Source organism: Leguminivora glycinivorella, chromosome 4 (assembly GCF_023078275.1).
Source record: "Leguminivora glycinivorella isolate SPB_JAAS2020 chromosome 4, LegGlyc_1.1, whole genome shotgun sequence".
In the NCBI taxonomy this organism is placed as follows: domain Eukaryota; kingdom Metazoa; phylum Arthropoda; class Insecta; order Lepidoptera; family Tortricidae; genus Leguminivora; species Leguminivora glycinivorella.
The window spans coordinates 4682229-4696861 of NC_062974.1; the positions used below are offsets into that span (position 1 = coordinate 4682229).

At 36.2% G+C, this 14633-nt stretch overlaps 1 protein-coding gene across 1 annotated transcript in view; it reads right to left on the reverse strand.

Moving 5' to 3' along the window:
• Nucleotides 1–14633, reverse strand: part of LOC125225040 (neuronal acetylcholine receptor subunit alpha-7) — a 216611-nt gene that overhangs the window by 39593 nt on the left and 162385 nt on the right. Inside the window, exon 5 of the mRNA XM_048128530.1 lies at nucleotides 11270–11379. Coding sequence (XP_047984487.1) covers nucleotides 11270–11379 — 110 coding nt within the window. The remainder of the gene's footprint in view (nucleotides 1–11269; nucleotides 11380–14633) is intronic.

The following is a 14633-nucleotide window of genomic DNA, read 5'->3' on the forward strand; positions in this document are numbered from 1 at the left end:
AAAACTACGGAACATGAATTCAATTGTAACAACATAGAAAACATTCTGAAAACAGAAGTCAAGTCCCCAATTACGGAACTACAAAATAAAATCAGTACAATGCAAACAAATAGTCTTTCACACATGAATGAGATCCAAAAGGAAATAGATAATCTCAAACAAAATATAAGAGAACTTCAAATAGCTCGCACCGCCCCTGCTGCGCCGTCTTCGTGCGAATACGTTAATAAACCAAATGGCCAGAGAATGTCATATGCTGCAGTCGCTGCAACTCCCCCATCTACCAATCACCAAAAACAATACGACTATAATCCTGTACCCCCCAAAACAAGCTTCACTGTGCTTCTCGAATCTACTGACCCAACATATACAGGAGATGACATCATTAAAGAAATTAAATCATCAGTTGATGTAATTAGTATGGGCATAGGCATTGCTAGCGTGAGAACAACTAAAAATAATAAAGTTGCCATCACATGCGACACCGAACAGGAACGAGAAAAATTAAATGAAGCCTTGAAACAGAAATCACCCCATCTAGCAGCATCTTTACCAGCCTTAAAGAATCCGTTGGTGCGTTTCACAGGAATCACCCCTGATTTGACTAACGACCAAGTAGTAGAGGCGGTATCCAAACAAAACAAAAAGTTAACTGATAATATACCAGAACAAGACTTTATTCTGAAACCCATTCGCACCACTGCAGGACGCTCCGGCACCACAAGAAACATCATCATGGAAACTAGCCCCGCTCTATGGAGTGCGCTCATTAACACAAAAGTTAAAATTGGATACTTACAAGTCTTAGTCTTAGATCAGTCACCGGTGTATCAATGCTTTAAATGTCTAGGATACAATCACAAGGCAATCAATTGCCCCAACTCAACCAACTGCGGTTTTTGTTCAGAAAAACATGACACTAGAAGCTGCCCAAATAGAAATAACATTCCCCGTTGTGTCAACTGCTGTCAAAAAGATGAGAGGAAAAGCTGCCATCCAGCATACAGCCAGGACTGCCCTGAGTGGAGAAAAGCAGACAAATTAGCACGAATGACTATCAGATACTGCTAAGGGCACTCAACCGCATTGTCCAGCCTACAACAACACTCCACGACCCACTTCATACAACAGAATAAAATTTCTACAAGCCAACCTGGGTAGAGGATTTGCGGCAACACATGAATTCAAGCAATATCTCACTTCACACAAATACGATATTGCTTTCATCACGGAACCATACGTGGGAAAAAACAATATTCTAAAGGCTATAAGCGGCTACAACCTATATCAAACTACATCAATCAGCAACAGAGTAAAAGCCTGTATAGCTGTTAAAAGCGACCTTGGAGCTTCCCTCGGTATCACCCAGCATTGTAGCAGCAACCTAGCTACAGTACAGTTAAGCTTACGGAACTCCAAAATTCTACTCACAAGCGTATATATCGAACCTGATGAAGACGTATCTAACACTCTTCTACATCTAGAATTATACTTACAATCAAACAGGCATGCAAAACATATAATTTGTGGTGATTTCAACGGCTGGCACACAACGTGGGGATCTACTAGGAATAACCAAAGAGGAATAGACATGCAAGACCTCATCATAGCAAACGACCTCAACGTATGCAACATCGGTTCAGAACCTACTTTCGAAAATTTGTTTCAAGGACAAATCAGATCATCGATCATCGATCTCACCCTCGCATCAGGAAACATCGTAAATCACATTCAAAATTGGAAAATTAATCACGGCGTCTCACCCTCATCTGATCACCACGCCATTGAATTTTCTTATTACCTAGAAAATGAAACGCCACGAAAAAACATCACGAAAACTACCTATAGGTACAATACCGATATGGCAGACTGGCAAAATGTGACCTCCAAAATAAAAGAAGAAGTGATATCAGCAGGTCTGGAAGATCCCGACTTTGACAACTTGAATGAAAATAAAATAGACGAATACATAAAAAACCTCAGCCACGCAATCTTACGAGCCTGTGACTTAACTATCAAGAGAAAATCTAACCACACGAAAGCAGTATGGTGGACGGAAGACTTCACTAAACTGAAAAAGAGGGTTATTCACTTGCATCACCGAACACAAGATCTTAAAAAAGGCAATAAAAATCTAGACAACATAATCAAAGAACAAAAATATGCCAGAACCGAATATGTTACCGCTATTCACAAAACATCATCAGAACACTTCAGAAGTTTCTGCTCAAACCAAAGCCATGAACATGTTTGGACTCTTACCAATAAACTGCTAAAAGATGTTCCCCAGCCGCAACCCACAACAACTTTGAAAATATCACCAACCGAATACACTAACTCAAGTAAAGAAACAGCTGAAGCCCTCATGCATAAGTTTTTCCCCGACGATAACAACTTAAATGATAATTACCAACAACAGACTCTCAGAACCTTGATAAACTCCCCTTCAAATGGAAATAATGATAACTATTTCACACAAGAAGAAATTATAGAAATGAGCAAATCAATGAACTCGAAAAAAGCTCCAGGAATCGACCACCTCACACCTGACATATGTTATCATTTCATCGACACATACCCGATGCTCTTTACCCGACTCCTTAATCGCTGCCTACAACTTTGCTACTTCCCAAAGTACTGGAAAACCGCGTTTATAAAGACTATCCCGAAGCCTAACAAATCCGATTATGCCGACGTCGCCTCCTACAGACCCATAGGCTTACTTAACGTTTTTGGTAAAATGTATGAGAAACTGATAGCAAAAAGATTAACGCATCATATGCATATTACTAATACAGCAAATCCAAAACAATATGGCTTCAAAGAGCAAAAATCAACTACTGATGCACTAGCCCACGCAATCGACATCATGAAGCAAGCTAAATCTCAAAAAAAGTTAGTGGTTGCCATATCACTTGATATCCAAGGCGCTTTCGATCATGCTTGGTGGCCTGCACTATTTATACGGCTAAAACACATAAATTGCCCAGGAAACATATACAAAGTTATCCAAAGTTACTGCTCAGATCGCACAATATATCTTAATTACGCTGATGCAACCTCCACCAAGACACAAAACCGAGGCTGCGTTCAGGGATCAGTACTTGGACCTATTATATGGAATCTTATAATGGACAGCCTGCTAGATACTTACCTCCCTGATGGCAATTACATCCAGGCCTATGCTGACGATGTTCTCCTCATCTGCACAGCCCGAGATAAACAACAATTACAAACTAACACGAACCATATCTTGCAAGTCATATCTCGTTGGGGCTCAGGAAATTATCTTAATTTTGGACCGGAAAAAACTCAAATGATCACCTGTACCCCTAAAGCCAAGACATGCTCATTTTTCATGGATAATATAACCCTAAAATTTTCTGACAGTTTCAAACTTCTTGGAGTAGTAATTGACGAAAAGTTTAAGTTTATCTGTCACTGCGAGTACATCATTAAAAAGGCGCAGAAGCTATTTGGCAAATTATGCCATTATATTCGCCCTACATGGGGTATACACTCCGCCAATATATCTATAATATATGAACACGTAATAGAACCCACTATAACGTATGCCGCAGAGATTTGGAGCAGCGCTACTAAATATAAAAAAGTAACCAACGCCCTACTCAGTCTACAAAGAGGGTTTGCAATCAAAATCATCCGAGGCTTCCGTACGCTCCCTACCATCGCTTCCATAGCCCTAGCAGATCTCACCCCACTTCATCTGAAAGTCAAAGAAATAGCAGAAATTGAACAAACCAAACGCACCGGAATCAGCAAACACTTACGCTCAGATATTATTCTAGACACGAAAATACATCCAACAAAATTACTTCACCCGTCCCAAAGAATATCAACAGAGATAAACAAAGTGAACAACACTGAGGACCTCGAGATTTACAATACTATAGATATGCATCACATTTACACCGACGGCAGCAAACACGACGGAGGAGTTGGCGCAGCATTTGTCATATATTATCCAGACGGCAAGAGAACCATCAAGCATATAAAACTACATGAATGTTGCACGGCTTTCCAGGCAGAATGTGTTGCTATAGAGGCAGCCTGTGAAACATCCCTAGAATTGAAACTCCAAAATATAACCATCTTCTCCGACTCCATGGCAGCTCTTCAAGAAATCACTAACAGAAGCAGCACCAACCACACCGTAAACAAAATCCACAAGGCAATTAAACTGTTACAACAAACTGGGTCCATATCTTTCTGCTGGATCAAAGCACACGTGGGAATCGCAGGAAATGAGGACGCTGATAGAGAAGCAAAAATCGCCGCTACACTTCATAAATCATAACACTCCTGACTTCGACCGGATCCCCGTATCTTACATAAAACGCCTTTGCCGAACAGAGACCAAAGAAACTCATAAAAACATATATATAAGCTCTACCACCGGACTGCACTTAAAAAACTGGCTACCAACATTGGACGACATCCAAAATCTCAGAAATAAGATCACGCTATCATTCCACCTCACCCAAATCCTCACCGGCCATGGCTATCACAAAACGTACCTCCACCGCTTCAAAATCACCCCCGATGACCTATGCCCATGCGATCAAACCACTCCACAATCCATAGACCATCTCCTCAGATATTGCCCTAAATTTATGAACCCACGTCTCGACCACGAAATCATATGTCAAAATCTCAAAATTGACCCTTATAACCTTTTGGAAATTATTACAAAAAACTCGACTCTAGAATCATTCTGTAAATTTATCACTTATATAATTAACAAACTCAAAAAATTTAATGGTACATAACTCATTATCATTCATTTATTCATCATTACATTATTTCACATATTTCATTATTACACACAGATTTTATATGTGCATACAGGAAAAAAAAAAAAAAAAAAAAAAAAAAAAGATTAATTGAATTCAGCCGCCCGTATCATTCGCGGGGACTGGAATCAGAAGTTACAGAATAAAAAAAAAAAAAAAAAACTAAAATGTGTTAATTAAGACCTGAAAAGTCACTGTGTAAGGTATGGCTGGTTGTTTTTATTTCACCCGGTATATGATTTCATAAATATTATACACCCTGTTTTTATTGAATTCCGTTAACTTTAAGGGAAGATTCTTTAGTTCAAATACAATACAATTCTCTAAGAAACTAGCCTCTTAACTGTTACGGTTAACGAATTATTAAAAAAAAATTAATTACTGAACACATGCGTGGCATCCCTTATCACTTCCTAATGATATTTGTTTTGACATATTCCGTCAAACACTTGACAATGACTTTAATGTTATGATTAAGGTCCTCTCACACTAATTAATCCATTTATTATGTATGGCAACAAAAAAAATGTATTTTTTTCGAATTTAACGAAAAGCGATACCTACACATACAGGGTGGTTCCTGATGATGTGACCTAATTGCGTGTCGAATTTAACGGAAAACAAGATGTATAATAAAATATGTAATAAATATAAATAAATAAATAAATATTATAGGACATTCTTACACAGATTGACTGAGGCCCACGGTAAGCTCAAGAAGGCTTGTGTTGTGGGTACTCAGACAACGATATATATAATATATAAATACTTATATACATAGAAAACATCCATGACTCAGGAACAAATATCTGTGCTCATCACACAAATAAATGCCCTTACCGGGATTCGTACCCGGGACCGCGGCGCAGCAGGCAGGGTCACTACTGACTGCGCCAGACCGGTTGCCGGAATATACCGTTGCTGAATGATCTCATCTAAAGCTTTGTTTTGCAAGTTTTAATGGTGACTGTACAACGCAAGCAATTTGGTAATGGGTAAACATTCGAGTCTTGATTGTTTTAAGGCCCTGGTAACTTATCTAAGCAAGTGTTTAATTTGTGTTTATTTAAGTTAAAGAGTGTAATATTAACGTTCCATAGAGAATTTTGAGGTCATAATGAACAACCTTTATTATGGGACCAATGCTGAAGTCGCAAAAAAATGGTTGTTCCATAAAAGGGAGCGGCATCTATGCACTATATGCCAATTTTGTTTCACAAAATTACTTAAATATCAATCATCAATTACTACTAGTAGTCTTTAAAAGACTAAATGTTATTTATCTCATTGCTTTATGGAGTTGGCTCGAGGTGACATTTTACAAAGGTATCCATTTTGGATTCGAGCCAGCAACGAACTGATATTAAATCATACCCGTCCACACATTATAGTGTTTACCCCTTTCGGTACAAGGAATATTGCTGGGAAACTATCTACAAAACTAAGTGAATAAACAAGATTACATCTAAAATACAAGGACAAAAATCAGCTTCCTTTGGTTCTCTACCAAAGGAAGCTGATTTTTGTCCTTGTATGGTTAGACTAACACTTGTCTTTTAGGAAATAGTCATACTATGCAGTAAGCCTAACACATGATTGAAGCGAGAGTATGTCGCCGCGAGATAGATGACACGTCTTCTAACTGTATTTAATGACATAAGGACGGGTAGTCTACCTCGCGGCGACATACACTCGCGGCAATCATGTGCTAACCCTGCTGATAGACGTTTAGCTTTTGTGAGACAAATTCAAATATTTAATCAATATACGGTTGTACTCACGTTATAATAATAGTCATAGTGTTAGTCATGTATGTTGTTGTCAGTCACTCACACGTCAATATCAACTCACACGAACTCGTTGAGAGAGTACAAAAATATCGGGAAAGAAGTTTATGACTGAAGAGAAATTGGAAGTCAAGTTGGAAGAAAAAACAGAGGAGAAGACAGTGATGATTCAACCTAGGTGTCACTCGAAAGACCGTAAGGATTCACTTCGGAAGCAGCTTAGAGCCATATTAATAGGACTGAAATAGTAACAGGCTAACTTAGAGATCAATCACCTTCATATGTAGAACGATAAGCCACAATATGTACAATAAAATTAATGCATTAGTTCTTGACTATTCATTATGGAATGCTTCCAGTTTTGTAAAGCCTATAATACCTACGTTGGGGTTGGTTTTACGTTACATATGTAAGTATATATAATTAATTCATTCATTCATAATTAAAATTTCTGCTCCGAAGCTTTTAGGAAATGAAGCCTACATTTTCCGTGTACGTAACGCACTTTTAGTGCCTCAATTCAATAACCAGTTATTACAAAAATCACTCCTATATTACACTGAAAGCAAGCCCAAGCTCCGTAGCCGAGTGGCATTTTTGCGACGCCAAACGCCGCAGAAATGTTAAATATTAAAAAAAAAAAAAAAAAAAAAAAAAAAAAAAAAAAAAAAATTAAAAATATTTGTTAAAGAAAAATGGAAACTATAGGTCTAGATTAAGAAAATAAACTGTATAAATATTTTTGTATGACCGTTTGTTTCATATCCAAATAAAATAAAAAATAAAAAAAATAGAAATGTAGTCTGGCTCTGTCGCGCCAATATGCAAGAGCGATAGAGATAGACAGCCACGAAAGAGATATTATTATCGTGAGCGTTTGTGCATACAGGAGCATCGAACAACATGGTTTTTGGCGGCCCGCCAACCAGCGCCACGCTGGGGGCCAATTTCAGAACAATTTACATGGCAAGACAACGTGTTTAACATAAACGGGGATGAACGCTTGAGCCTAGTGTTGCCAGGTGCAAATTGATAAAGCGGGATATATATATGGAATGGGATGAATTTAATAAGTTATATTGTTGTATAGGTGTAATATTGTACTTTTCTGTTTGGCAAATAAATGACTATTATTAAATAGACTGCACCTTTGTAGTATCGGGTGAAACTGAAGTTAAATGTTAAAGCTTAAGGCCTTTAGACGGCGTGCGAACTGGAATGCGATTTTAGTTACATTGCGGGCTGTTGAGGTTACATACAATTTTGCACAGCAATCAAATACCGTAATATAATAAAACTCGTATGCGAGTTCTCGTACCGTCTAAATGGGCCCTAATAATAGACTACAGCACCTTAGTTAGATAGCAAATATGTAATACTATTGTGTTTTATAAGGCTCTCCGCGGCGCATTTGATTACTTCAGTTTAATTTAACACAATAGTTTTAACTAAATAACCAGACACATTTTATGTTCAACTTGCTTTAAAATCATAATGAATAATTGTTTATTGTTAAATGTAAATACTATCTAATTTCAAATTAATCAAGTTCTCGTTATATAACAGAACTAAAATTAATAACTGTAATTTATAGACGAGCGAACGAAAACTAAACTATACTCGTAATTATTACTTAGCCAACCCAGTTTTACTACAAAATGAAATGAATGCAATCAACTCTAAACCGTGCCGCAAATCTGATTAAACCCGGCTGCCAATAGACTACTCCACGTGCGTTTTATTCCACGTTTCTGCACTACAAAATGGCGTATTAGATACGAGAATAAGGGTACTTACAACCTTTTGAAACGAGTTCGAAATGTACTGTAGTTTAAATATCATTCTAATGAGCAAACACAACTCTACTCGAATTCGACAAGGGTTCAAAATTAAAACAGTTTGAATGTGGGTATGTTCAATTAATATACACATATAGTTAGTATGTATTGAGCGAGTATTGAGAGAATTATGTTTATTCAAAGCATTTAAGGTGGATAACTGTGTGTAATTGGTTGGAATGTAAAATCTAATCAATTTTGCTGTAATGAATAGGCAATTTAATAGCCAATAGAAACATACCAACCTACATTCCTTTCAGTCATAGTTATATAATAGAATGGATCAAAATGTATATCAATATCACGACAAGTACGCTAGCACATTATTTTAACCCATTTTGCTGAACCGACTTCTTTTCTTTATCCAGAAAAATAAATTCGCAAACTAATAATCACTTATTGATTCCCATGAAGACCCCTCTTTCTAAATCCACTCTTTAATTGAATCGTTAGAAAAAATAAGGTAATAACAGTAGAAAGTAATATCCTAGCAATTAAATCAGCCCACGGACAAATCCCCGGGGCACTATTCTCACGCCCCTAAAATCTGATTAGAGATAGATTTAAATTGGCCGGGTAACTGATAGAACAAGGCAATGACAGCTTTTTTGTGTTTTGACTGTGTCCGTCTCATTTGTCGACCTTGTTTAACCCCTGGGGGCCAATTTTTCAGTCTCACGCGTTCGAATTCAGAAAAGTGTCACTGAAAATAATAAGCAAGTCACCGTTTTCAACCGGTATTTTAGTGACAAATCCCGTATACGAGATTCAAAAATCGCCCTCCTGGAACGCCGTTGTCAAAAACTTGCTACTGAATTAATAACCTTCAGTTTGTTAGTTACAGTTTAACTTGTCTGGGACAGATCTGGAACAAGGCGTTTGGGGGTTAAATTGTTTGATTTGAATGGCTCTTTTAACCTTTATTCTTTGTCTTTTAAATTGAAACACCATTATACCAATATTATAATGATTAACGAACAATATTTTTGTAGCTGATAAGTGATAATGGTGTTGCGATAGCTAAAGCTAATAAAACAAAATCAATGCTTCGTTTTATAGGTTTGGCCAAGGAGGTTTACCCAAATACACACAAAAACGAAAACAAGAAAAAGTTAATTTACTTTAAATATTTACATTTACTAAAAAAGCCTGCCAAAATAATGCGTTCATAGACGTCTCATATAATCGTCTTTTGTAATCCGAAACTCATAACACCGCATATACACGGTGAACATGAGGAAACCGAATAATTTTAACAGCGTATTCCTCTTCATATTAGAAGTATAAAAATGTCATATTAAACTTTTCTGGATTTCGCCTACTTTCAGAGTTAGAAACATTTAAAAACATAATAATTACTTATTATTTCTCAGAACAAAACTCTGTTTTGATGGCGATAATGCAGTTATCGGACATAACATAATCAGAACTATCCTCGTTGATAGATATCAAAAAGTAACTAGTGACTCATTGCAAAAAAGAATTTTTTTAGAAATTGTATATTTTTATTTTAAGTGCCAGTTTCAGGAATAACATTTACTTTTTATGCGAAAATACATCCAATAAAACTAAATAAAAAATTACATTAAAAAAGTTTTGGCGAAATTTGCTTGACGTCATATAAAATTTTATCTTTAATTTGCTCTCAGAAATTTGTAGTTAAAATCTTCCGGTTTCCTCATGTTACACCGTGTATTACAATGAGCACGCATTAATTATTTTCAGTATTTTCACACACAAGTGTTATACCCGTAAAACCTTCAACATGCCCACCCAAAGCACAAAATGAATATTTTTTCACGTTGGTTGGATCTGTTAGGCCAGTGTTAGCCTTTGTAAACCTCTATTTAGCACAATCCGGGATTCGCAAAACCCTTTTTTACATCAAAAGCAAAAGAAGTTTGCTTCTAAAAAGTAAATGTCTGGAAAAAGTATTTGTCTTTAGCACGTCGTAATGTACGTGTGTGTTTTCTCTTTTATAAATTGTTTATCTCACATGTGGCTAATGGGCCATTTTTTTTTTTTCAAAGTTGTCCAGTGTCCACCCCACTTTTTTTGTAACATGGGTATTTTTTACGCGATTCATACACAGAATCGCGAGGTCTTTCGATGATAGGAGAAGATGATAGGAGAAAAAAAGGGTCAAGATTTCCATACATTTTCCAAACCTTCTATTCCGTTACCGCCAAACAAAATGTATAAAAAAATGGTAACGGAATGACATTATCAATTTTAGGCACAATTTCGTACAAATAACTGAGTGATCACAGTTGAAATACACAATGTCAAATTACATTCGACTTGTTTAGACAGAGTAATTTGAAACAATGTGGTATCAAATAAGAAAAGAATTTCTGGAATTATCACCAAAGATTACGAACATTTTTTTTTCTTTCTATATTATATTTATTTCAAGTTTACAGTGTAAAGTTATCGTCTACGAAATCTAGGGACAATATGAAAAACGAAATATTAAAGTATTTGTCAAGTCATATTGTCTGTGCAGTCGTGTCAGAAAATAAATAGTTGTTACTGCTGTTATAGTTACTACTCGATTCGAACTTTAAGAAACATCACATATTATTTCTAGATACGACATAGTATGGATATGTCTGTGTCGAAATTGACGTTTCTTTAAGAAACGTTACTTCTGTCAGTTACATATCCGATCCTTGTATCTAGAGCTTTTTTTGATGTATCTCTGACCAACAGACTGTCGGTCAGGCGCGATAGTCTCCTGCAAAATGAACTGATTTTTTTCTCTCTATTTTTAGTGAGAACCAAGGATAGAAGTGAGAACAATATTCTCCCTCGGCAACCATACTCTCACCTATTATACATAAGAACGTCTGGTTTCCACAGCTTGTTGGGTGTGATGCGCAGGTCTTTCACGCCGCCGTACTCGCTATCGTTCCACCTCAGGTTGTAGTCGTTCCATTCCTGTCACACGCAAGGAGTTATTAAAGTGAGAGAAAGGGATAGAGGATTTTGTATTTTGAAAAATTCACAGATGTTATGTAACTGCGATTAGATGTTTGTTTTTCGTACGAAAACTTTACGCGTAAATGCCAAATAGATTATTAATACATATTATATATGATACTATTTTATCAATTAGCCAACATCTATATCGCAAAATATGTTACTTTAACATGAAAATACTTTTATACTCTGATTAAAAAAGTATAAGTATATACGCATGAGATCGCTCGCAAGTAAATTATTATATAAGTAAGAAAAGTATTTGAAAACTATTTTGAAGACTCGTGCATTAACATTTTAATGTTCTACATATTTTATTTCAGTGAAAAAGTAAAAAATGTTAAGCCTATAAGCATTATATATTGCGGGTAAAAGTTTTCTGGAACTTATTTACCGAAATCTATTTTGCTGGTAATAATAATACACCTACTTAGCAAACTGGAAGTTATCAAAATTATCGTTTTCGATTTTTTCCAACGACCGTATTAACCATAACCAACTAATGACGTCATAATGTAGCCCGGGCCTTATTACGGCCTCTTTAATTAGATCCCCGGCCATTCGCCAGATTTCATTTATTTCTACATTTTTTGTTACATAATAAAATATTACAATGAGTTGTAAAAAGTATGAAAGATATTTCAATTTTATGATCTATAAAATATCTAATAGAAAGTAGGAATAAAACGGAGTGAAAATACGACTTGTATCCCTTCTTGGCCATGGACTATGTTACCTATAAAGTACTAGCTTTTGCCCGCGGCATCGCCCGCGTTAAATTCGAAATGCTCCGGAATGCTGCGGAATGCTCCATACAAACTTCCACCCCCCATTCTAGGGAAGTAGGGGGTTAGAAAGAGACAAAAAGTAGTCTATGTCACTCTCCATCCCTTCAACTACCTCCACTTAAAAAATCACGTCAATACGTCGCTCCGTGTTGCCGTGAAAGAGGGATCATTATCATATAAAAAACAGATTGATTAATTTTTGAATCGGGCAAGTGAAACTTCACAACATGCAATATTTCCGCGTATTCATACAGGCAACGTTTCAGAGACAACGCAATCTTCAAAATTGTTTTCCAATTACACCCAACTGGCTGAATACAGATAGAATAACGTGTAAAATATAATATTGCAATTATATCCTACTTAGAGACAACTATAGAGGTAAAATATTAATAAGAAGGGAGGGCAGATGAGCAATCATGATGGAACTTTGAGTAGCAGAGATAGCGTGATTAATCCTTGTCTTTATCATATTTGTTGATTCTTATTGTGAATGGTGGGCATCAAACAACCCGACCAAATTACGTAGATTATTCTGTCAACCTTAAAACGTTTTTCAATTTCGTCGCATTGCGTAATGTCGTGTCCCTCACTTTCGCGAATGGCACGTCTATATTTAATACTAGGTTAGAAGACAAAGCAACTGCCACCAACTTCGCCATATTACAAAAGTTGCACAACTTCGCTACATCTCGGCTGTTTGCGTTATGAGGGGTCGTCATAAGCTGTCAGAACTTGACGAGTATTTTAGCGCGCTAGGGTTGACCGCGGTGGAATTGGAACAGTTGAATTATTAATAAGTATCAAGGAAGTTTATCAGTTTAGAAGGAAGCTAAGAAACCCTGTGGCGTTTCTTGCGCTTTAAAAAATACCTCTATAGAGGTAATCGAAACTCATAAAATATTATAAGTGGGTTTTGTATTTAGATTTGAGTATGTAGTCCTATCTAAAGTTTCCAGTAGCCTGAAATTTTCAATGCGTGCTTACTCATAGCACGATTTCGCTATCGACCAACCAAATATTTAGTTATTTATATAGACTTTTAAATTATAAACATAACTATTTCAAATATCAGAACACATTTAAAAGTCTATAAACGTGTACAAAAATGACAGAGAACGACATGACAATTTTTGAACTTTCGAAACTTTTTGGAATTAAACTTATGGAAACGGATTATATCGCATAATAAACTCATTATTTGTTTTATTTCATGAGTAACTATCGCGGTAACCGAAGACAATATTTTCGAAATTTTGTTTGCAAAATTGCTGCTTCGACAAATTCAGTTTAATTCTACCTCATCTGACCTCTTACGAATTCTACAATTACCAGCCCGGATTCAGAGGCCTATTACCTAAAGCCCCGGGGCTCTCAGTATGGCACTTGTAATCACACAGTAAATTTCTAAAAAGGGGGCCTTTTTCGTCATCTCAAAAAGCAATATCAAAAATATTTGTTCTTTTTTTTCTACTTACATCTCAAAACCATAGCCAGGTTGCCTGTGCCTCTAGGGCGGATTTCCGGCCCTGCTCAGTTATCAGTACTGATTAATGAATTTCACGATTGTATACGACAGTAAGGGGAGCCCGGATTAGTATCATTTACAAAGCTGCGCCACAATTAATCTCAATGAAGCAGTAAACACGGCATTATTTCAGTATAATCACTGTGAGTAGTGCCATCTATAGGTTAACTATTAAGTTTTATATTGCTGTAGAAGATTAAACTATAAACTATATGTAAAATGAATTGACATATAGTTTGAGCTGCTGAGATATTCAATATGAAAATTATTCAACTATGTCTAGTGTAAAGAAAGTTCCATAATGATACTCGCCTATCTTTTTCTGTTTGTTCTTGTATTTACAAAGTATCTGGCTAAAAATTCTCAAGGTAAGGTAGGTAACTGCAAACTCCTCAAGTTCTGCCGCCTCTGTACAGCCAGTTGGTACGCGTTAGAGTGATATAGATTTACTCGGTTCATCGCGTCGACTCCCTCGCCAAGCAGTGGAACCATCAAAGAAAGCAATTATTTATAAGCCAATGTTCTAAAGAGAAAATTTTGCGTGGCGAAGGAGTTTCCGCTTCCAATGTTACAAAATCTCATTATGACAAAATGATTGTTGTTTATGGAATAATCCTTACTTCCCTAGTACCTAGATACTAAAAGCATAAAAAGATGTATCTCTGTCTGTACCTACCGGATGCGCGCACGGATTTTGTGATAGTTTGTAGCCCCTAAAAGACCGGATTTTATAAACTTTATTTTCATACATACTTGCGTAAGCTAATGTTCAAATAAACCTTGCAGTTTAGAGTTAACTTAATTATTTCTATACGCACACTTTAAATTTATAGTATTGTTCTGTCATAATGAGATTTTGGTAATATCTTTTTGCACATCAATTCGATAACTTTCAA